The sequence below is a fragment of the Saccoglossus kowalevskii genome, chromosome 2 (assembly GCF_978046115.1).
Source record: "Saccoglossus kowalevskii chromosome 2, keSacKowa6.1, whole genome shotgun sequence".
Classification (NCBI taxonomy): domain Eukaryota; kingdom Metazoa; phylum Hemichordata; class Enteropneusta; family Harrimaniidae; genus Saccoglossus; species Saccoglossus kowalevskii.
Window position 1 is genome coordinate 21,421,738 of NC_140642.1, and position 20,948 is coordinate 21,442,685.

At 34.7% G+C, this 20,948-nt stretch overlaps 1 protein-coding gene across 2 annotated transcripts; it reads left to right on the plus strand.

The window, feature by feature from the left end:
- The first annotated feature begins 17 nt into the window (after positions 1-17).
- Positions 18-17,408, plus strand: LOC100369288 (ectonucleoside triphosphate diphosphohydrolase 5-like). 2 transcript variants are annotated; one of them, XM_085492806.1, is made up of 10 exons: positions 18-1,044; positions 1,218-1,297; positions 4,889-5,032; positions 10,825-10,936; positions 11,629-11,797; positions 12,370-12,434; positions 13,062-13,322; positions 14,499-14,555; positions 14,885-14,991; positions 15,377-17,408. In XM_085492806.1, the coding sequence occupies exons 1-10, from the start codon at positions 702-704 to the stop codon at positions 15,485-15,487; spliced, it is 1,449 nt and encodes a 482-aa protein (XP_085348932.1). In that variant the 5' UTR covers positions 18-701; the 3' UTR covers positions 15,488-17,408. The 2 variants fall into 2 exon arrangements, with proteins under 2 accessions (XP_085348932.1, XP_085348937.1); XM_085492811.1 differs by having other exon boundaries at positions 13,062-13,310.
- Positions 17,409-20,948: the final 3,540 nt, after the last annotated feature.

The window sequence follows — 20,948 nt, forward strand, 5'->3', positions numbered from 1 at the left end:
ACAAACGATAAAGTGACCCGGAAGTACAAGTTACGCAGAGGGCGAGCTCCACTACTACTGAATTTTGAAATTGTTTTCTCTGATATCAAAGACGTTCGAAAACTAATGCAATTATTGTCTCATGACATAAGTACAAACATGTAGCAGAATAACTGAAACCATGATGAAAGCAGTGCACAAATGGAAGAAGCATGACGCACTCAATGTTCGGGAAATGGACGTTTACATTTGCCGGAATTTCTTATAGTAATAATGTTATCAATGACAACCGAACCAGTCTCACACTGTCACCTAGGAAGTGGCGTTTTATATAGCCATGATCCAGCGGGCGAAACGAAAATACGGTACATGTACATGTTTTCGCGGGATGCTTTTCAGCAATAATGTATACGGAGTGTAAGTCTGTCAGTTGTAGCAGCTGTCATAACGCATGTCAATGGAACCAAATCCCTTTTCATGCAAATTATGTATTTAAGTTATACGTGTCAAGGCATAGTATATTCATTTTATAATAAATGATATTCACGTGACTGTCGATGAACTGAGAAACTCACTGGAATGGGAAAATCAACATACGATTTAGGACCGTCACTGCTAAATCTTACACTGATGATATATACTGAAAACAGGACGGCGTGATTGTTAATCCATGTGTGTGTACTATATTTACTTGTGGGAATCCAGCCAGCTGACATACACTAATGCATATCGCCAACATTTCGCTATTTCGGGTTCAGGGCCTGCTTAGAATGTTTGATCGAAATGTGGCTGTTATCAACAACAGTCGATGCAGTTATAAACTGTACAGTGTTGTTGGTGTATTTTTAGTATCAATTTTTGTGACTTTTACCATTATTTACAACTGCTTCAAGAGCAGTACTCTACTCTACACATTCAATGAAAACGATGTTGCGCTGTATGCCCCGTATCTACCAAGTCCTAAATTAAAAGTAAACACTAATGATGTTTACGCCGTTATGTTTGATGCTGGTAGCACGGGATCACGAATACACGTTCTACATTTCGTGGAAGATCAAACTGCAAGTAAGTTAAATTTTATATTATTGATAATTGTATTTTTATTTTTTGTATCTGTATTACTCCTGTTTTTTCCCGCTTAGATAGAAATGTCACTATATTTTTTTACGTTGTTGTAATACAGTCTGATAAAAATCTGCAATTCTAACTTGTATCTTGATTTTTAAAAAAACAAACAGATTCCCATTTGCGATTGGTAGCTTCCGTCTTTGAACAAGTTAAGCCAGGTTTGTCATCCTTTGCGGAGAATGCAACTGAGGTAGGTATAGTTGTTTAATGCATTTTGGGGTGCAGGTGAGAGGGAGTGTGTGCACAATAACTTCTTTGTGATAATAATAATAATAATCTTTATTGAAACCATATCCCGGAGTAGGATCTTAGTTGAAAATACAATACAGTAGAAGCTATATCTGTAGCTCCATAAATGAAAGCATGTTGTTATTTTACAGTATCTGCTTATCCTACCATATTTAATTGAAATCTGACATAAAACTCGCAAGACTACCAGCTAATATACAATTGATTGGTAAATGTGACAGTTTTAAAAATGTAGTATGACTGAACATCCGACGATGGCTCCAATCGTTTGTTTTCGAACTGTTACACAAAATGCATATAGTTGAGTTGTCCTGCACCCAGCTACAATGAATTCTATGAAGGCATGAATGTTCTTGTTTTTTCAAAATAATGTAGAATACTTTATTTTCGCTTGGAATTTATTTTCGCTATTTTCGCTGAAGGGGTGATTCCGTGAAAATAAAATCCAGCGAATATACTTTTTTTCCTTTATTTCACATTAAACTCATCAAAGATCAGTGAAAATAAATTCCATTTAAAACACCCAAAAAGCCTTTTCAGCGAAAATTAATTCCAGCGAAAATAAAGTATTCCACAGTAGATAGTAAATTTTTTCATATATTTAGCACAAATGCACACACCACCCATGTATAATATTTTTTGCATGCATGTTTGTAAATCGAAAAAACTCGCAAACTAAATTCGCAGGTGTAGGATGTCACAGTCATGTCTAGTAAATAATGAATATGATAATTGGTAATGATTTCATGAAGAATGAAATAAAATTTTCAATCTGTGAAAACATTGGATTTTAATTGGGTCATAAATTGAAGGACAATTGTTTGATTGATACGGTTGTCACATAAGTAGGTTAGGCTGAGGAAAAGAATATCTCTGTTTCTCGTTTCTACGCGCATCCTTTTGAACTATGCGCCTTGGACATTTTGTTCCTTATAAAGCATTTCAAAATGCACTTGTACTCGCACTTGTCTCAAATTTACCCCATTTTAGCAGAGTATTCAAAAAAAAAAAAAAAATCGACTCACCGCCTCATTCAAAATTTACATGAAACGAGAAACAGAGAACTTTGTTTTCCTGGCCTTATGGTTTTCTGCGCGAGTCATATACTACCATAAAATCTGTATTAGAAGCCACATCCCTAATAGAAGTCGCACCTATTCTTTTTAAACAATTGAGACCCAAAAAGTCACCATTTCTCATATGTGTAGATGCTTTAATAGAAGCCACATCCCCTCTGTTGCATTGTACCATTTTAATAGAAGCCGCGGCTTCTAATACAGATTTTACAGTACTAGTATAAAATTTGTGATTCTGGGATTAAAAAAAAACAGACAACTTGTATTTGTATGTATTTATTAATTTTTTTAAATATGTGAAAAAATTGATCTTTTATTCACATCTAGTCTAAGACTGTTACTGTTATAAATAACGACTAAGAGTATTTGTTAAGATAGGAGTCTTCTCAAATGTTAACAATTCACCACAATATAATGGTACCAGTATATAATCATTTATATCTTTAGGTCTATTTTGTTTTTTGTTTTGCTCATAGCATTTCTAAATAATAACTTGTAATATTTATTTCGACTTTTGTGGTACTTCAATAATTCCTAGTTTTTTAAAACTGGTTGAGAAATACAATGTACATAATTTTTTTTTATTGCCCAGACATGTACCAATATATAATTCCACAAATAAAGTCAGAAATGTTCCAAGGTTATTCATGCTGTTCAATGTCTAAATCATTTCTATACCATTTTGTTTGATACCAATAAATTCTGACATGTATAACTGCCTTATAACTTGGCCTAGATGCTCCGAGTTGCTCCATGCATGACTATACCAAGAGAAAATTAGAAATGTTCTACAAATTTAGGGAGAGTATATACTATAAATAAAGGTCATTTTCCCCCCCCAAAAATGGTAATAAATGTTTGATTCAGTGACTCTTTGCAAAGTGTGTTTGCAAAGCATTTTGCATTTCTGAATACATGTACAAGATTAATCTCGACCATTTTTGTTAACGCAGTCAAACTTTTGCTAGCGTTCATAGCAGTCATCTTTTATTTCAGTCGTATTTTAGATAAATGATGCAAGTAGGGCTCTATATCAAAGTTGAGGGCACAGACAAAAACGTGTCAGTGGGATATGGGAATCCATGTTTTTGATATTATTAGTTATTTCATAATACTCTTTATTAAAAAATATCAAATAAAATATTGAAGTCGTTATCGAATAATTAAAAAATAATTAATAATTAAAATAAAAGGGGTACAATACCTTCCTGTAAGTCACACACTTTGTATTATATATTAACATACATTATATTAACATATACATAACTCCCCCATCTGGTAGGCAATTACCTAGGGACTTTGCAACATCCCCAGGCACTTTCATAGACGATCCAGTGACGCAATAAAGTTACATAAACGCCTACGTGACAGTTAATCAAAACACCAGACCAGGGTTTCAGATGGGTTCAACTATTACAACGTGTAAGCGTCCAGTCAAACATTCATCAAACAATCATGTTTTTCTCATTGTTGATATCGCACACTTTATTATTTCATGCGTACATGTGCTCGTTCATTTAATAAATTCTATTCAATTGAGATGGAGATTTTTCGTCTTTTGCGAATGGTCGCTGAGGAAGTTGGACTAGCGAGAGCAATGATTCAAGGGATTGTCCGGCATTTCTGTCGCATCGGTTGGATACATCCCAAGAGCAGCCGTTGTCGACTGAAGGTTTCACAAGAAATCGTTTATTGAATTTTGTCAGAGATCTGAAGGATATTTGAAACTGGTATATGGTGACGGTGTGGAGGTGAAACTAAGTAGAATATTCCAGGGAAAGATGGACTGAGCAATGAGTGTTATGGCAACCATTATGCAAACATTAAATTGAACAGGACACTCACAACGATAATATTATTAATATAAATCCATTGATAACATCTCAACAAACTACCAATCAAAGGAATTTACGTTTATCATTTTTTGTTAATATTCATTCCCAGTTTTATGTTCGTATTATATTTTTTCATTGCAATGATTTTTGTACCCCACAACCCATTGGGCACACATAAAGGGCATACCGCATCCGGTGTTTTGATTAACCGTCATGTGAGTGGGCATGTAACTTTATTGCGTCATTGGAATGTCTAGGAAAGTGCCTGGTGATGTTGCAAAGTCCCTCGGTAATTGCCCACCAGGTTGCGGGAGTTAGGTTATGTAAGTATCTTGCACCCGCTGTAACAACAAATCGCTTCTGTGTCGTAAAAATAACACAGACTGGTGAATACTTTGTTGTTTCTTGTGTAGTTTGTCAATTATAATATGGCTAATTTATAATTACTATAAAAATAGAACTTGATGAATGATCTCATATCGAAATAATTGTAATGCTGTGAACTTTGTCCATTGTTAGAGGGCGCTATTTATAGAAAAATGTATCCATGAAAAAAAATTGCTGTGAAACAATCAGGCAGTTTTTTATATTTTAATATTGTATATTTCTCATTCCAATCAGAGTCTTGATGGTCTCAAATATTTACTGGCCATTGCGTTAGATACCGTACCAAAGAACAAATGGGAAGACACCATGATTGCTTTGAAAGCTACTGCTGGGTTGCGTCTTCTGCCTTCTACACAAGCACAGGCACTGCTTGATGAGGTAATTATACAATTATTTGTGTTCATATGGTAAATCTGATGAAATCAATGTTTACATCTGTGTTGTCGGGGAGACTGAGAACGTTTGTTCATTCCAGCGCCATTTCGTTTCCGAGAAGAAATATACATTCACGCCTGATAAAGTATCTGTCAATTGTAACTTTGCAAAGAATCACTTTCTGATGCCAACACCTCAGCTTTAAAATGTAGGTAGAGTGGAAAGAAACATTATAAAGGGTAAGGCTTTAACTTCTCAGCAATCATTCACAGCGTGTGTTTGTTCATGCGAAGGGATCGTAAACTGCATCTGGTCAACCTTGCATACCGGGTAATACTCTGCATAGTTATCCATATTGAATACCTGGCAGTTGCATTGAGCATCGTTCATTTACCTAAATAAACCTTATATATTCATTCAATGGTGATAATGATTACAACCAAAATGTGAATAAATGATAAAAGTATGATGATAATAGAACTCCAAAAAATATGTGGCCAGCTGATGTTGCATCATGGGGTCAGCACCGGATTGATGCAATCTTTTAACAGCCACTATATTTACTAATCCTTATGTTTTTTATACACAACTGTTACCATAACAACTATTCAGGTTCATGCTGATCAGGTTTTTGTGGGTCACAGAGACATTATTTTGGTAAAATCGTTTCTCACACTTTCGGGTGGATATAGCCAACTTAGCTGTGATTGTTGAAGCAAAAATGGGATCATATCCTGAATATTGTCACAATATTAATAACAACAAATATTATCTCTTGTTTATTTTAATACCTGCCTATCACATCACATCACTTCGTAACCATTGCATAAATTTGAAAGCTTACACACCACATACCCAGTGATCAAATGCCACGTTATTTGCCGCCTAGTTGTTGTTTTATGAACTCTTCTGTCTTTTCATCGCTAAATTTAAACCTAATGGTCATATTTTCCTGCTTGCTGCATGTATCAATCAGAATTTTTTGAAAAATTATGGGAAAAATTAAATGATTTTATTTTTTGGAAATGACAATATTTGACATTGTTGTTCAACGGATAATGAATTCTATTCATGATCAAATTTTGCAGAACAGCAATGCAAGATATATGGTTCTCATGGCAACTTTGACTGTTGCGCAGATCAAGGATTACAAACTGAGACGTTAACAAGCATTAATGAGGTATTTGTAGGTGATTGGAAGGTATCGAATAAGTCACCAGTGGTAATTAGTGCAAGTCGCGCCCAGGTCAAACCTCATACTTGTGATTTCCATTAGTAGAGCACATTGGATTGTGGGAAAATCAATGTTTATCAACATAAATGTCATACATGCGCAGCACAACGACAACCACCCTTCAAATTAATTGTTCTCAGGTGCTACAATTGTAGAAACTAGAAAGAACATGTCATATTTCTGACACGCCTGGACTGGTCATGTTAAAACTTAACACATGTCACACATCGTTTGTTTCATGATCCATTTCCAGAAGGCCAAATGATGTTTATTTTAAAATTATTTAATTTTTAATTTTTGATAACTCAGTATTTCGTTTGTTTGTTTTGCTTGTCACAGGGCTGTGCATAACACACCATTAAAGTTTTGGTCAAATTATTGACCAAATTGGTGGTACTTTGTAGACTAGCCCAGCCGTGGCAATTCTATAATTTTTTCTTAAATCTTGGTACGATGCGAAATTACCAGGACTGGTAATTCTGAGATTTATTCATTGCTATTAATTATTCATGATATGCAGTGATGTTATGGAACTGGAAGTGGAACACTTCCAAATAAGGAAAGTAGGTGCAATTCATGCTACCTACTGGTACTCATTTAAATATGTGTCACCTCGAAACCATGGTGACAACTATAGAGAGCTGGCAGAACAGACCAGTTCTGGAAATATCGTATCAACACTGGAGATTCTACAAACTCGTTCTTCAAGGAATCACGTAAATCAATAAAATTACCATGACGGGGACAGTCAAGGTATTTATCCTTGTATATCGTAACAATAAGAACTTCTCACAGTGTCATATTGAAGTCGATTCTACTCTTGGCATACAGTAATCTGAGTTGTTCTTAAGGTAGCGCGAAGGGTTTTGTGACGTTTTTGAAAAAAACATTCTCTGTCTGTTGTCTCATTCAGAAATGTAATTCAGCTTATATATTTCAAAGACTAAGTATAGAGGTACAAGTTTGCACAAACTGGACAGTCATTGTTTACATAATCACGTGACATTATGGTTGATGTAAATCAACAAATTATTTACAAGGATCCATTCTATAAAAACCTAAACATTTATTTATGAAATGGTTCCCCAACTGAATAGATAAATATTTACATGATTTCATCAGATAGTTTGACAAAATATTCATATTCATTTATCTTCATTCATTATTTACTTAGTTGCCTAATTTATCATGTGCATGGTTGCAGGTCTGTTGTGCTGAGTGCAAGTTTAATACAAAATTGGAGTTTATTGAGTTGTAGTGTCAAAAACAGCAGTTTGGTGTATTTCAAAATCCATGTTTATTTTAAATACATTTATAAATTTATTTTCTGAAAAGTCACTGTATTTTAACTTTCATTAAAATGTTTGTCTTTTAATGAGAATTGTAAAGGCTACTTTAAAACAGAATAGCTGTGAAACACTCATGGTGTTAGAATACTGTAATTATCAGAGCATATGGATTGTTATTAAAACATAAGGCAGCCAAACTGACCATATTTTTATTGTTCTACTGTACATAATTTATAGATGTTTTCAATGGTAGCTTATCATTTCTAGAATAAGCAGGTTAATGACTTTCATCAAACTCCGACTTTTTTCATATTACTCCAGTAACACATTTTTCATATCATGTGATGTAATTGTTTTCTCTCTCTCTTGTACATGTACGTATTCAAATATATAGCTGTTTTTTTTTTTCTAATTTTATTCTAATATTATGCCCTGTTTTGGTAAATGTTAATTAAATTGATTGATGATCAGATCTTCAAACTTTGAGCTCTCATTGAACTGCAGAATACAAAAAGGAGGTCATGTTGTGGCGTATGTCTGTTTGTATGTCTGTTTGTATGTCTGTGTAAAAACGTTGTTCCACTGATATCTCAAGAATCAGTTTATAACCAATTCAGATGAAAATCAATAATTATATACCAAAATTACAACATCTGAATTGTTTTTTGACAAAAATTACATTTAAAGAAATTTGGAAAATGTGTTGAAATGCATTGACCTCTGACCTAGAATATTAGAAACCATTGGGTAATATCCAGATACAACAATTTGTAAAAAAATGTATAATGGTTGCATGAAGTTTCATAATTAAAAACTACTTTTATTTCGAGAAAGAAAAAATTGTTGTGAATTTCACAAAATGTTGTCATCCTGAATGCATTTATCAACAAGTTGACAAGAGTCTTTCAACATGCAACATTCCATGAATCCTGGGCCAGCTTGACCACTTGTGAAATGTTATACTTGAGAGGGGGTTACTTTTTGCTCACATCAACCATTGGTCTGTGTTCAAACTGATGATAAAGCCATTTCAGAGCATGATTTTTATCCCTATCTTGTTAATGGAATGTGTTTTTAAGATTTATTTCGTATCTTTAGCACGAAATGGCTTAGAAGCTAAAATATCAAAAATAGTCAGATGTAGAAAATATTTGACATGCATACATGTCGTGAAAATTGGGTTTTGAAAATGAATTGTCAATTTATGCATATTGGTTGTTTGGTTTCAATGCAAAGAAATATATAACAAGAACTTTAAATAATTTTGTAAAATTAATTTCCCATGTTGTATTTTTTGAAATGTTTGATTTAAGAGAAATGTAAAATTATAACATTATAATTATAGCTGTCACTGTAGTACATGTGCAGACAAGATTTAATGATTTGAAAGTCAGTTGTTTTTAGCATGTTGATCATGTCATTCAAAAAAAGTTTACGCTGATTTCTCTAAGGATTAGTTCACATATTTCAACAAGATTTTACTTGTCGCTTGTTCGTTCATGTTTACTTGAGTACTAGTAATTCATATCATGTAATTCATTAAAACTTGTGAAATCATTTGTAAATGACTTTTGTCATGGTAACGTCCATCGAAATGGTGTGTAATTACTGTGTTTGCTCTATTAGAATTGTAAGTGCAAATATCGCAAAATAAATCATATTTATTTTTAAGAGGAGGGAATTGCAAGTACGAAATGTAACTTTCAAATATGCTTAAAATTCCGAACGTTCAACCATACTGAAAAAAAGATTATAAGCTTCGAATGTGAATAGATATTAGCTGACACGGGCTGGAAAGATGAAAAGAACTTTACTGCATGTTTATTTGATCCATTCTCTGGCTTAGTCATCCCAGATTTGACAGCAATATGTGCGCTTGCACGCGATAAACCAGACAAATTAGTCGCAATTAACATTCCTCGTAAGCAGACATTGCTATTTCTGTTATCTCAATCATCTTGCCCATCAAGTTTAATTTTTTTTAAACCTCAAAATCAAAACATTTCTCTTGGTATTCAATAAATTGTGTTTGATTATGTTACCCTGGTAACACTGAAATTGCACATCTATGACGATGAGACGGTGTTTTATCCACTGTTTATAACATCAACACAAGGCATAACAACTTTGATCTGACAGTTTAAAATGCCATGTTTTTTGATAGTAAAATTTAAAGGTTGATTTCTCGCATTAGTTTTTTTGAAATAATCAAAATGCATCAATACTGCATTTTTTTAGAATTTCAAAAGTATTTCCTGATAAAAAATAAGTAAATAAGTCTCTTTATATCAAATTTTCATAAATGCAACTTTGTATGATAAATCCTGTGCAAGCCCACATATACTGCCTATTATCTTTTATCTGTAGCTGGAACACAGACACCAACAGTATATTGTAAATCAAAATTGCATGTACCAGATGTTTTATGTGATCAAAATCAGAACATTATTTAACAACATTTTTGACCAAGATCCGTAGGCAGCTGGAAAAAATGTCTATTTAGGTTAAATTTAAAGAAAAATTAAAAAAAAAATGTTCAAGATGTTGTGCCAAAATTTTAATTGGAAAAATTATGGTACTGTAAAATACTTTATTTTTGCTTGGAATTTATTTTTACTATTTCCGCTGAAGGAATGATTCCGTGAAAATAAAATCCAGAAAATATACATTTTTTCCTATATTTCACATTAAACTCATCAAAAATCAGTGAAAATAAATTCCATACAAAATGCCCAAAAAGCCTTTTCAGTGAAAATTAATTCCAGCGAAAATAAATTATTACAAAGTATTCAAAAATGTAGGTATATCAGTGTAGGTAACAGCTGGTTACATAGTTTGCATTGATTTTATGCTACCAGGTATGAAATTATGAGAGGCTTTGGTTGTCTACCTATATCTGTTAATTTGATTGAAAACTACACTGGTATATAACGGATGATCACTTGTGGTACATCAATTTTTATTCCTCTCTTCAGTAGTAAAATAATAACGTTAATAAACCAACTGTTTATGTGACATGGACACAAGTGTCCATATCACTTGACATATTTCTATTATTTTTATATATGTTTAAAGCCAGTGGTCATTAGAACCACATGCTTTTAGATGTGCTCTATATGTTGCTATACATAGTATGGGACCCACATCAAATGCATTTGCCATGATGACCATCACTCTTCATATCCATACATTTCCAGTGAAATATTTATTGAATGACGGAAAAATACTTCCAGATATTATCAACTGAAATTTTCATTTTTTTTCTCTTCTAGGCTTATCACTTGTTTTTATCTTCTCCATTCAGAGTACGGCAGCAAGATGTGTCCATCATGGATGGTATTTCAGAAGGCATGTTTCTTTGGTTTACTGTTAACTTCCTCAGAGGTAAGCGGGTTGTACTTTTACTGTTACTAATTCTCGGCATCTTAAATGCGATACTTTTGTTTGATTTAACAGCAATCATGTGACTCATTTCGATCTGTCAACACAATGTTTTGCAACATGAAATGTACTTTGTCTTGCTGTAGCAGAAACAAATAAATTTGAATATTTGAATATGTCCTGTCTTGTCTGATTTTAGTCAACCTTTGTTTGAACCAGGTATCATAATATTACCAAGCTCCTCACGTAAAGCTAAATGATATGAATACAATTTCAATCACAGGTTCCTCAATATAACTTTGCTACTTACCGGTTGTTACCATAGTTACCAGCAAGAGTAAAAATCAGGATCACTATTATATGAAGCTGCAGGCAGCGATTTAACCATTTGAGTGCCAGATATTTTCCCGCTCAAAATTCAGCGAAAATATTTTCACATTTTGTAAAATTGTCACAAAATTTCATCATCAATTTGAACCATGCAGACAGTTTCAGATATTGCTTTTACCAGTAGTTTTTTATCAAAAGGTTTATCACTTTTTATCAACATTTCATGTGGGGAGGAGCAGAGTGTACAACATCACTTTGTGGATGGTACCAAACGGTTAACAAATATCTATGTTTTCATTACATCACTTTGTGGATGGTACCAAACGGTTAACAAATATCTATGTTTTCATTACATCACTTTTCAGGTACATTCTTTGATGATTCATCATCTCCCGTTGGTAGCATTGATCTTGGAGGTGGTTCATGCCAGGTGGCCTTCGTACCACAAAACCAAGACACGATACTTTCATCACCCAAAGGACATATAGAAGATATCAATATCTTTGGCAAGAAAATTAAGCTTTACGTACATAGGTAAGTTACTTTGTGGCATTGATTTTTTTTTAAATATCGTATTGTCAATGTGAAATTGATTGTAATTAGTCATTGATCAGTACACAGTGTTTCATAACATTTTCAATTCAGGAATTGTTGTTGTGGTATCGGTGGGGATGCACCCGGTGTGTGCCCACACTAAGACTTTCATTACTCATACATTTATATCTCACAATCCAATTTGATAATGACATCATTTTAAAGCCTCCTCTCCTCTCTCTGACACTCACACACAAAACAGAAATTGTAGTTTGTTTATCCTAAACGACACAATCAATTTGGTTTTCAAATAATTAGGGAAACCTTACACAGGTGAACCTAGAACAGATGTTAAACATACGTGAGTGGATAAGTCTTTGCTAATATGACAAAAGTGTATCGGTGTCTTTAGTGTGCAGGTCCTTGATTTAATGTGTATTTTTGCTCTACATCTTCACTCACAGTGATGTTATATAACCAAACAAACACATCATTTTCAGACTGTTACACAGAATCATTTAGTAGATGACGTCATATTTCATTTTTAAATGTCATGTTTTCTAATTTTTCAGTTATCTTGGTCTCGGATTGCAGTCAGCACGATTGGCAATGATGGGTGGGAAGGAAACTAAAGATGGTACGTGTTACTCCCACTAAACTTAGTTTATGGAAATCTAATCGTTTCATATACTTCACTATCCATGGCCTTGGTTTAGAGACTATACGCATTTATCCAAACTGTCTAGTGAATATGTGATATGAATATATCAACGGTATCTGTGAATGACCAATGCTGGCAGCATGTGGTTTACTCAAGGCATGCTCTAAAACTTTCATTGTACCCCGAGCTCCCTCCCTCTTTACATTACTGTAAAGCTGCATACTTCTTACACATAGTACTCATGGGCAGCAATAATGCATGATTTGTATTACATTTACAGCAAGTTTTGCATTGTGTAGCATATTTATGTGACAGGTTGTATAATGATCTATTGTATTTACTCTATTAAAAGCGCATCTCCAATAGAAGTGCATATAAACCCCAAAATATCATGTTTAATCTGGTAATGTCTACTTCATTATTAAATTAGTAGGTATTTTGACAATAGAAACAACTGTAGTTTGTGCGAGTGAATCTGCTACTAATAGAGGAAATATTATGTGTCCTGAGTAACTGTATTTGCATTGACGTATAACGCAGATGAAACAAATATACTGGTAATGATATAATACATATCAAGTTTCATACTATCTTAATCAACAGAGACAGAGAACTTATTTCATGCCCTCTCTTCACCTTGCCTCCCACTGCACCATGAAGAGGAATGGGCATTTGGAGGGGTGGAATACACAGCGAGGGGGGCTGAACCGACCCGTAGAAGGTATGAAGAATGCTACCATATTGCACAAGATGTCTTAGGCTATCAAGTGCATCAACCCATTGAGCTTCAAGATCAAATAGTCTATGCATTTTCCTACGTAGTGGACAAGATTGAAGAAAGCGGTTTCCTAGGTAAGAACCCTGGTAAGGATTAGTTTTAATTCCATTTTTAGCTCGCCTGTCATCATTGATGACAAAGCAGAGCTTTTCATGTAGGTGATTGTCCATTGTCATCCCTTGTACGTTCCGCAACAATTCTATTTTCGACTTCTTCTTAAAAACGACCAGCTCATTTGTTTTGTATACTTTGATACTTTGGGTTGATCTTTGTTAGATTTGTCCATTTTGTGATGATATCTTCAATTCTTTATTTTGGTGAATATTTTTAGTAAAAATGCTATTTTCGACTTCTTCATGAAAACTACTGGTGGCACTGTATACAATCAAGACCGATTGTGGCATGCCGTAGCTCATTTAGATTGTATTGTTAAAGGAAAACACAGTTGTTAAATTTGGTGACCAGTTTAGTATGATAGAACGTGTTTACAGTCTTCAAATAACCACAATAGACAGGGTGGGAGTCAAGACCGAATATACACGATTCCCAGGTTTCATACTAAATGCATGATATATGTCTATGTTAAAGGTTATTAGCATATTGTGTACGCAGTGTGCATGCTTCGGGCTCTTTTTCTGTAATCCACAACGCATGCGTCATCACAGTGAGGTCAATTGAAGTTTACGTTACGTTCAGTACCATCAATGGGTTTCACCAAATTGATGGTGCTGAACGTTGCCTTCGTATTCAAACCCCACACATAAGCGACGCTACCAGATATATACAACAACGAACAAGCCAGAACTCTGGCTTTGATTTTTGTTATGTAGGTACCTTGGGTGAATATCGATATAAATTGCTATATCTTCAAGTCTCTATTTTTGTCTTTTTTGGTAAATGTTGACTTCTTGAAAACTGATTGCTTTGATGTGTTATATGTAGACACCTTGGGTTAACCTCAGGCAGATTAATAATGAAAGATGCTATTTTCAACTGCCTAAATATATAGTGGAGCTATATCAGCTTGTATTTTGTTTTTTTCGAAAATTAAATTATTTTTTCAAACAAAAACCAAGCCAAAATGTTTTGACTTTGTCTGGGCCTAACAGCAAATTATAGAATCAATTGTTGAATGGCAGTACGAAGTGTATGTTCCTTAAATGCAAAACAACATTTTTTTTTAAAGATATCATTATTTGATAGTTGTGATTTGATGTTAGCTTCTCATGCATGAATATTTTTTGTTCAAATTGCTTTCATAGAAATAGATGAACCTCAGCAAATAAAAGTACAGGATATTGACCTTATTGCTCAAAGAGGTACGTATGCTTACACAGTTTACTTCGACATGAGAATGTCATATACATATACAACAGCAAAATTTGATATGTCAAAAAAAAAAATGGCAGCAATCATGCTCCTCTCTGATTGGTCTGACTGTTAGGGTTGGGTAGCCAATCAGGTACAACCATGTACCGGTAAGTACAGTAGCTTAGCATCAACTCCAATTCGCTTTCTGGTGACTATCATTGCCGTGTTATTTTGAGGTTGATTGGACTATTTGTAACACTTGGGAAATCATTTAACCAACCTGAAAAGGTGCAAGTTATATGCATATATTTTAATTATTATATCAATTTTTTTTCAGAATGTGAGAGCCCAAGGCAAGAAAATTCTTTTCTATGCATGGATTTGACATATATTAGTGCACTTTTAAGGCATGGTTTTGGTTACCATGACAACTCAGTGTTAGTGGTGAGTATAACACATGATTACATTTCATCCACTATAAGAGATCTTGTGTTAGTAAGGCCGTTTGAGAATTTCATCACTGGTAAATCTGCAATTACCCATAATGCAACCGTGGTCTTTCATCACCTGGAAGTATTTATCAGTGACATGCGGTTACCATTAATTTAATTCATTCCTGCCACACATACAGAAAGATACTGGCTGGAGAACTTAACCTCAAGCAAGAATTCATCCGAGAGACGCAAGCTCTTGACAAAAACAAATGCATTAACACGCATTCAGATCTGCGAAAAACCAGTAGCATCATTTGTGCTCCAAACATGTGTTTAGATCAGTCAATATTATCCGTGTTCTATGATTTTTATTATATATTCTATTTGTTTAACAGCTACAAAAAAAGATTGAAGACATAGAAGTGAGTTGGGCCTTGGGAGCGGCAGTGCATCTGTTGAGAGGGGATGACATAAGCAGTTCTGTAGAAGAAATGCCGTCAGGGTGACGAGGGGCAGTTATAGAGTAAAAACAATGTCCTGTTACACCGCTAATAAATGTGTTGTGAACTGCCTGGATTTTGTATTTGATGAACGAACGAACACACATGGTGTTTGGGAATTCACCTCTATATGGCTTCCACAATTTTTTGTTGTTGTCTTGTATAACCAACCAGAGTACACCAATATTTAGTCACAGGATATTTACAAAAATGTTAAAGAAATAAGCTGCATGCACAATATTTACTACTGGAGAGGGGGGGGGGGGTACCTACATTTCTTTTAATGTTTGGTTGGTACACTTATCACTGGATTTGTGCTTTTCTAACATGATTAAATTCATGTTTAGTGTAATATTTTTATATTATGGTGCTATCATAAATGTTATTTATTTATTTGGGAATCCGTAAAGGTGTCTGTATTGATGAAATATAACACAGCTGTTAAGTACAGCATCTTGTACCACGGGTAATAGAATGACCATCTGTTTCAGCCCTCACGAGTGAAAAATAGGAAAGTTTTAATCTGTTGATAAATTGCTTCATTGTCAAGTAAGTTTTTTTTTTGTTTTTTTTAAAGTAGAATACCATACCTGAATTATTTCCATTACTTTGTAAGTGGACTGCTTTTTTTTATTTTGGGACATAATATGATTGTAAAATTTTAACAGTGGTACTTTGAAATGGAAACAGGACACAAAAATGTAAACACTGTATTTGCTCTATTAAAAGCGAATCTGCATAAAATCATTATACGGAATCATTAAAATGTTATTTATTTTGACCATAAGAACACCTAATTTTGGGATCTTAGGCAGGTGCCCAATTTATTATGGAGATGACAATGCAATTTTTGAAAAACGTACTGAAATCTAATAAAACTCACTAATACAATGCATATACGAGAGAGAAAAAAGAGTGGGTGAGATATCTGCTCACTAGCACTTATGCTATGAAAATACCTTGAGGTGCCTGACCCAGGTCAAGCTTTCCTAATTATGTCTTTAGAGCCTTCTTTCTCTATACTATCAAGGTGGGCCAACTAATAAGATTACGGTATGGCTGTGGGAGACGACGTATATATTTAATATAATTTGTAAATAGAAATGTGCCTCAACGACTAAGGATTACTGCCCTCAGTGGCTGTATGGGGAAATTGCTTAGGTTTACAAGACAAATTGTACAATATTAGATGAATAGTTTGGTTGGACAATTCAGAAACAAATTTAAATATAAAAATTTTATACATTGTAATTGCAGAAATAATTTATGTGTAATGGACGTTTTTCCTTTAATGTGACATGACAATGCAAATTTCTGGTGTAATTCTCTGCACTGTAGCCATATAATGGATCTGCACACCATGAAAACAGTTTACAAAATAATGACTATTACCATTGCACCTCAATTAAACAATCAATTTTGCAAATCTGCAGGAAGGAAAATCTGTTGTTGGAAAGTGTGTATTGTGAACTACTGTAAAAGGATTAATTATTTCGCTGACTGGAAAATGCACTAAATTAAAACCCGATGAATATGTAATATTTAGCATAGAACACATTATCTAAATGATAAAAAACCCACTGAATATGACTGAAATTTAAACCCAGTGAAAATAAGTCTTTTTACAGTATTTACTATATCAAGAGAGTTGTATAGCAGCTTTTTTTGAGGGAAAAACAAATTTCTAAAAAAAAAAGTAGAATAGTTTGCTTACACACAGACACCAATAGATTTTTCACAAAAAATGCGTTTATACTAGAATTTAAATACGTTTCAAATTGACATGCAACTTATTGGTCTATCACTGTTCGGAGATAAACCTCGCATGGTGTCAGCTATGTCAATGGACCAAACTGTCATAGTAGTGTTTGTCTTCAAGTGTAAACAATGTGAGTTTATTTTCATATTAAATGCATCTCACAATGCACGTCACTGTATTAGTTTCATAAATTTTTCCATCCCACCAAGTATGTATCTGTATTCCCTGTTTAGCACCACCATTCCTATGGCCTTGTTTCTAGAGTTTTTATGAGGCAATATTTTTGAGGAGGGCGGAAACAAAATAAAACAAGTCATTGTCAATGACACGTCCCCGTTCCATTCATATTTGAGTGACATGTACATTCAAAGCAGATCATGACCGAAATGCACCTGCATATGTACAACACATTGTACTAAATCTGAACAAAATCCATCCATGCATGACTGAGATCTGGTTCCGGAATTGTGAAAATACGTGATTTTAATGCATTTTCGGTCTTAAAATGGCCATCATTCAGCTATTGTTAAGCGGATCATGAAACAAATGCACATATCTATTTGTGACATGATGCACCATGTGTGTGTGAAGTTTGAACTTGATCAATCCAGACATGTCTTGGATACGGATCCAGAACTGAATTCTTTAAGAAAATGGCCGCCAGTCGGCCATTTCAAACTTGATCCGGAAAAAAATGTTTAATGTATGTACCAAACAAAATCCGTCCATGCATAACTGAGATCCGGGTCCGGAATGGTGAAAATGTGCGATTTTGATGCATTTTCGGCCTTCAAATGGCCGCTATTCGGCTATCATTAATCGGATCATGAAAAAAATGAATGTGCATATGTCCCATATAATGTGTGATGTATGAGTGAAGTTTGAACATAATCGGTCCATGCATGTTCGAGATACAGGTGATCACGGACGGATGGACGCACACAGGGCAAAACATAAGTCCCCATTTTCGGACTCCGTCCGAACGGGGACTAATTAATTCTTTTTTTCCCATTAGATTTGTGTGATTCTCAAAGAATTGTAAGTGAGATCATTGATCGGAGAGAAGAAATAAAATAAAATTTTATTCCATGTATAACTTTGTTTCTCATCTGCACGAGATTTCGGTACTTTGATCATGATACTCCCACGAAAATGCAACTTGGATTTGTTATGCGGCGGGCAGTAAAAAAAATGAAGATAACAAATAATATTCTTTTAGCATTTATTTCGCGCTTACAAGTCGCCGGGCGCGAGGTTACGTTGTTCATTCGGCGGGTTCGCGAAACAAGGGATAATAAAAGTCTGGCCTTAGGGGTTATGCTGAAATTGTTAATCCTTTATGTTTGGAAGTCTGGATCCACTCAGCTTGTACCAAAATTACGCTCTCATTCATCATTTGACCCAAACATGGCAGATCATAATTATTTTATTGAAATCATACCAATTTGATGTTGTAGTATTTATTGTAACAAATATATGTCACCACAACGTTCTGCATTCATTACACCATCCGACCATATCCAGCTACACTTCCCTGCATTGCCATGTTATACTGGTATGAATCCATACATGTTCCAAGTTTACCACTAAGGGCATGGTTTCCGTTCGTGCCGAGCAATCAGGCAGCACTTCTTGGTACATGCAGAGTTTCGTTCCCGACTATATTTGGCACATGCAGAGATTTGTACATGAAAGCTACTGATAATTTTCAAGGTCGGTACTCAAATGGTCATATTCAAGGGCTAAAATGCAACTAAATAGACACACTCCCATCAGTCAAGCTAAGTGTTGCCTATTGTGAGGTCAGAAAACTAGTCACATTTTAATCATTCTTTTTTAAACCTATGCCCTCCCAAATTTCTTGAAAATCTGTCGCAAAACAAAGATGGGATTTAGATGAAAAAAAATTGTATGGCCTTTCGTATAATCATTGCTATTCAAACACTGAACATTTGCACATTCAGTAGTGACTAATCAAGTTAAACCAATTGACCTATCAAAGATCTGGCCAATGATTTCTGTCTGATGTACGAGGGCGCACTTCAATTACATCAGCTGTTAAACCACCGATTACTACAAAACTGTCTCAAAGGCTGGCAAATCTGCATTTTGTTTTACAACCACTTTGTAGGAGTTTGAGGTGGTGAACATGTGGCTTCATAGAACAAAATCAGACGGAACCTTGAAAAAAAAAATGCACAATTAGAGGGGGGGGAGGTCAATAATTTGTTATGGATTAAGGGGTATAAATAATATTCAAATACGCAACTTACTCCCAGAGAAAACAAGTCATTGTCAATGACACGTCCCTGTTCCGTTCATATTTGAGTGACATATACATTCAAAGCAGCAACAATATGGATGTTGAACTACATTCAGTAAAATAAAATAGCCACCAGTCAGCCATTTTCAACACAATCCAAAAAAAAAATTTAAACTAAATTTGCCCACGCATGACATAGATTCAGTTCCCGTATGGTGAAAATGTGCAATTTTTGTGAATTTGTTACCTTAAAAGGACTGGCCCAAATGTACAGGGATATGTATGATGTGTATGTGAAGTTTGAACTTGATCTGTCCAGGCATGTTAGAGATATGCATCGAAAACTAAATTCTTTAAAACAAAATGGCCGCCAGGTGGTCATTTTGAACTTGATCCGAAGAAAAATTGGTATGCATCAAGCTTATATTATGTTTAATGCATGTACCAAATTTGAACAAAATCCGTCCATGCATGTCTGAGATCTGGAATGGTGAAAATGTGCAATTTCAATGCATTTTCGGCCTTAAAGCGGCCGCTATTTGGCTATCGTTAATGAGATCATGAAACAAATGCACATACATATTTGTGACATGATGTACCTTGTGTGTGTGTGTGAAGTTTGAACTCGATCAATCCAGACATGTCTCAGATAAGGATCCAGAACTGAATTCTTTAAAACAAAATGGCCGCCAGTCGGCCATTTCAAGCCCGATCCCCCCAAAAAAAGACGTGCATCAAGGTCCTATTATGTTTAATGTATGTACCAAATTTGAATGAAATCCGTCCATGCATAACTGAGATCCGGGTCCGGAATGGTGAAAATGTGCGATTTGGATGCATTTTCGGCCTTAAAATGGCCGCTATTCGGCTATCGTTAATCGGATCATGAAAAAAATGCATGTGCATATGTCCCATATAATGTGTGATGTACGAGTGAAGTTTGAACTTGATCGGTCCATGCATGTTCGAGATGCAGGTGATCACTGACGCACGGACACACAGGGCAAAACATAAGTCCCCGTTTTCGGACTAACAATCAAAAACTTGATGATGGGGGGGGGGTGAAATTACTGCAGCAAGTGCTCTCTCCAGTTCAGTCATACATATAGTCCTGCTTTTCTTTAGAGATTTCTTCCCACTTAAATTTTGGTGCACCATTCCACACTAGTTTGAACCTAGTTCACAATACAACTTTCTCTTGCCATTTAAATGCAAATTTTTTTTTACCAACACCAGGAAGGGACCAAATTTTTAGATCAACTAGCCGTGTTGATGCATGGTCACTAAAGCAGCTTGTTTATGTTGAATGCAATGTGTGGTTTATTACAACTTACAAGATGCGATTTCTACAAGTCTCTTGCCAATTGAGTTACCCAACACATGTGCGCTTGTTGACAAAAGTCAATGGAGGTGCAGAAAAACCACCTAAACTCACCAAATTTGGA

Coding starts and splice junctions, on each gene's coding strand:
- LOC100369288 (XM_085492806.1), top strand. CDS start 702: ATGCATATCGCCAACATTTCGCTATTTCGGGTTCAGGGCCTGCTTAGA. Junction 1,298..4,888: donor TTGCGGAGAATGCAACTGAG/GTAGGTATAGTT, acceptor CATTCCAATCAG/AGTCTTGATGGTCTCAAATA. Junction 13,323..14,498: donor TTTCCTAGGTAAGAACCCTG/GTAAGGATTAGT, acceptor TTGCTTTCATAG/AAATAGATGAACCTCAGCAA.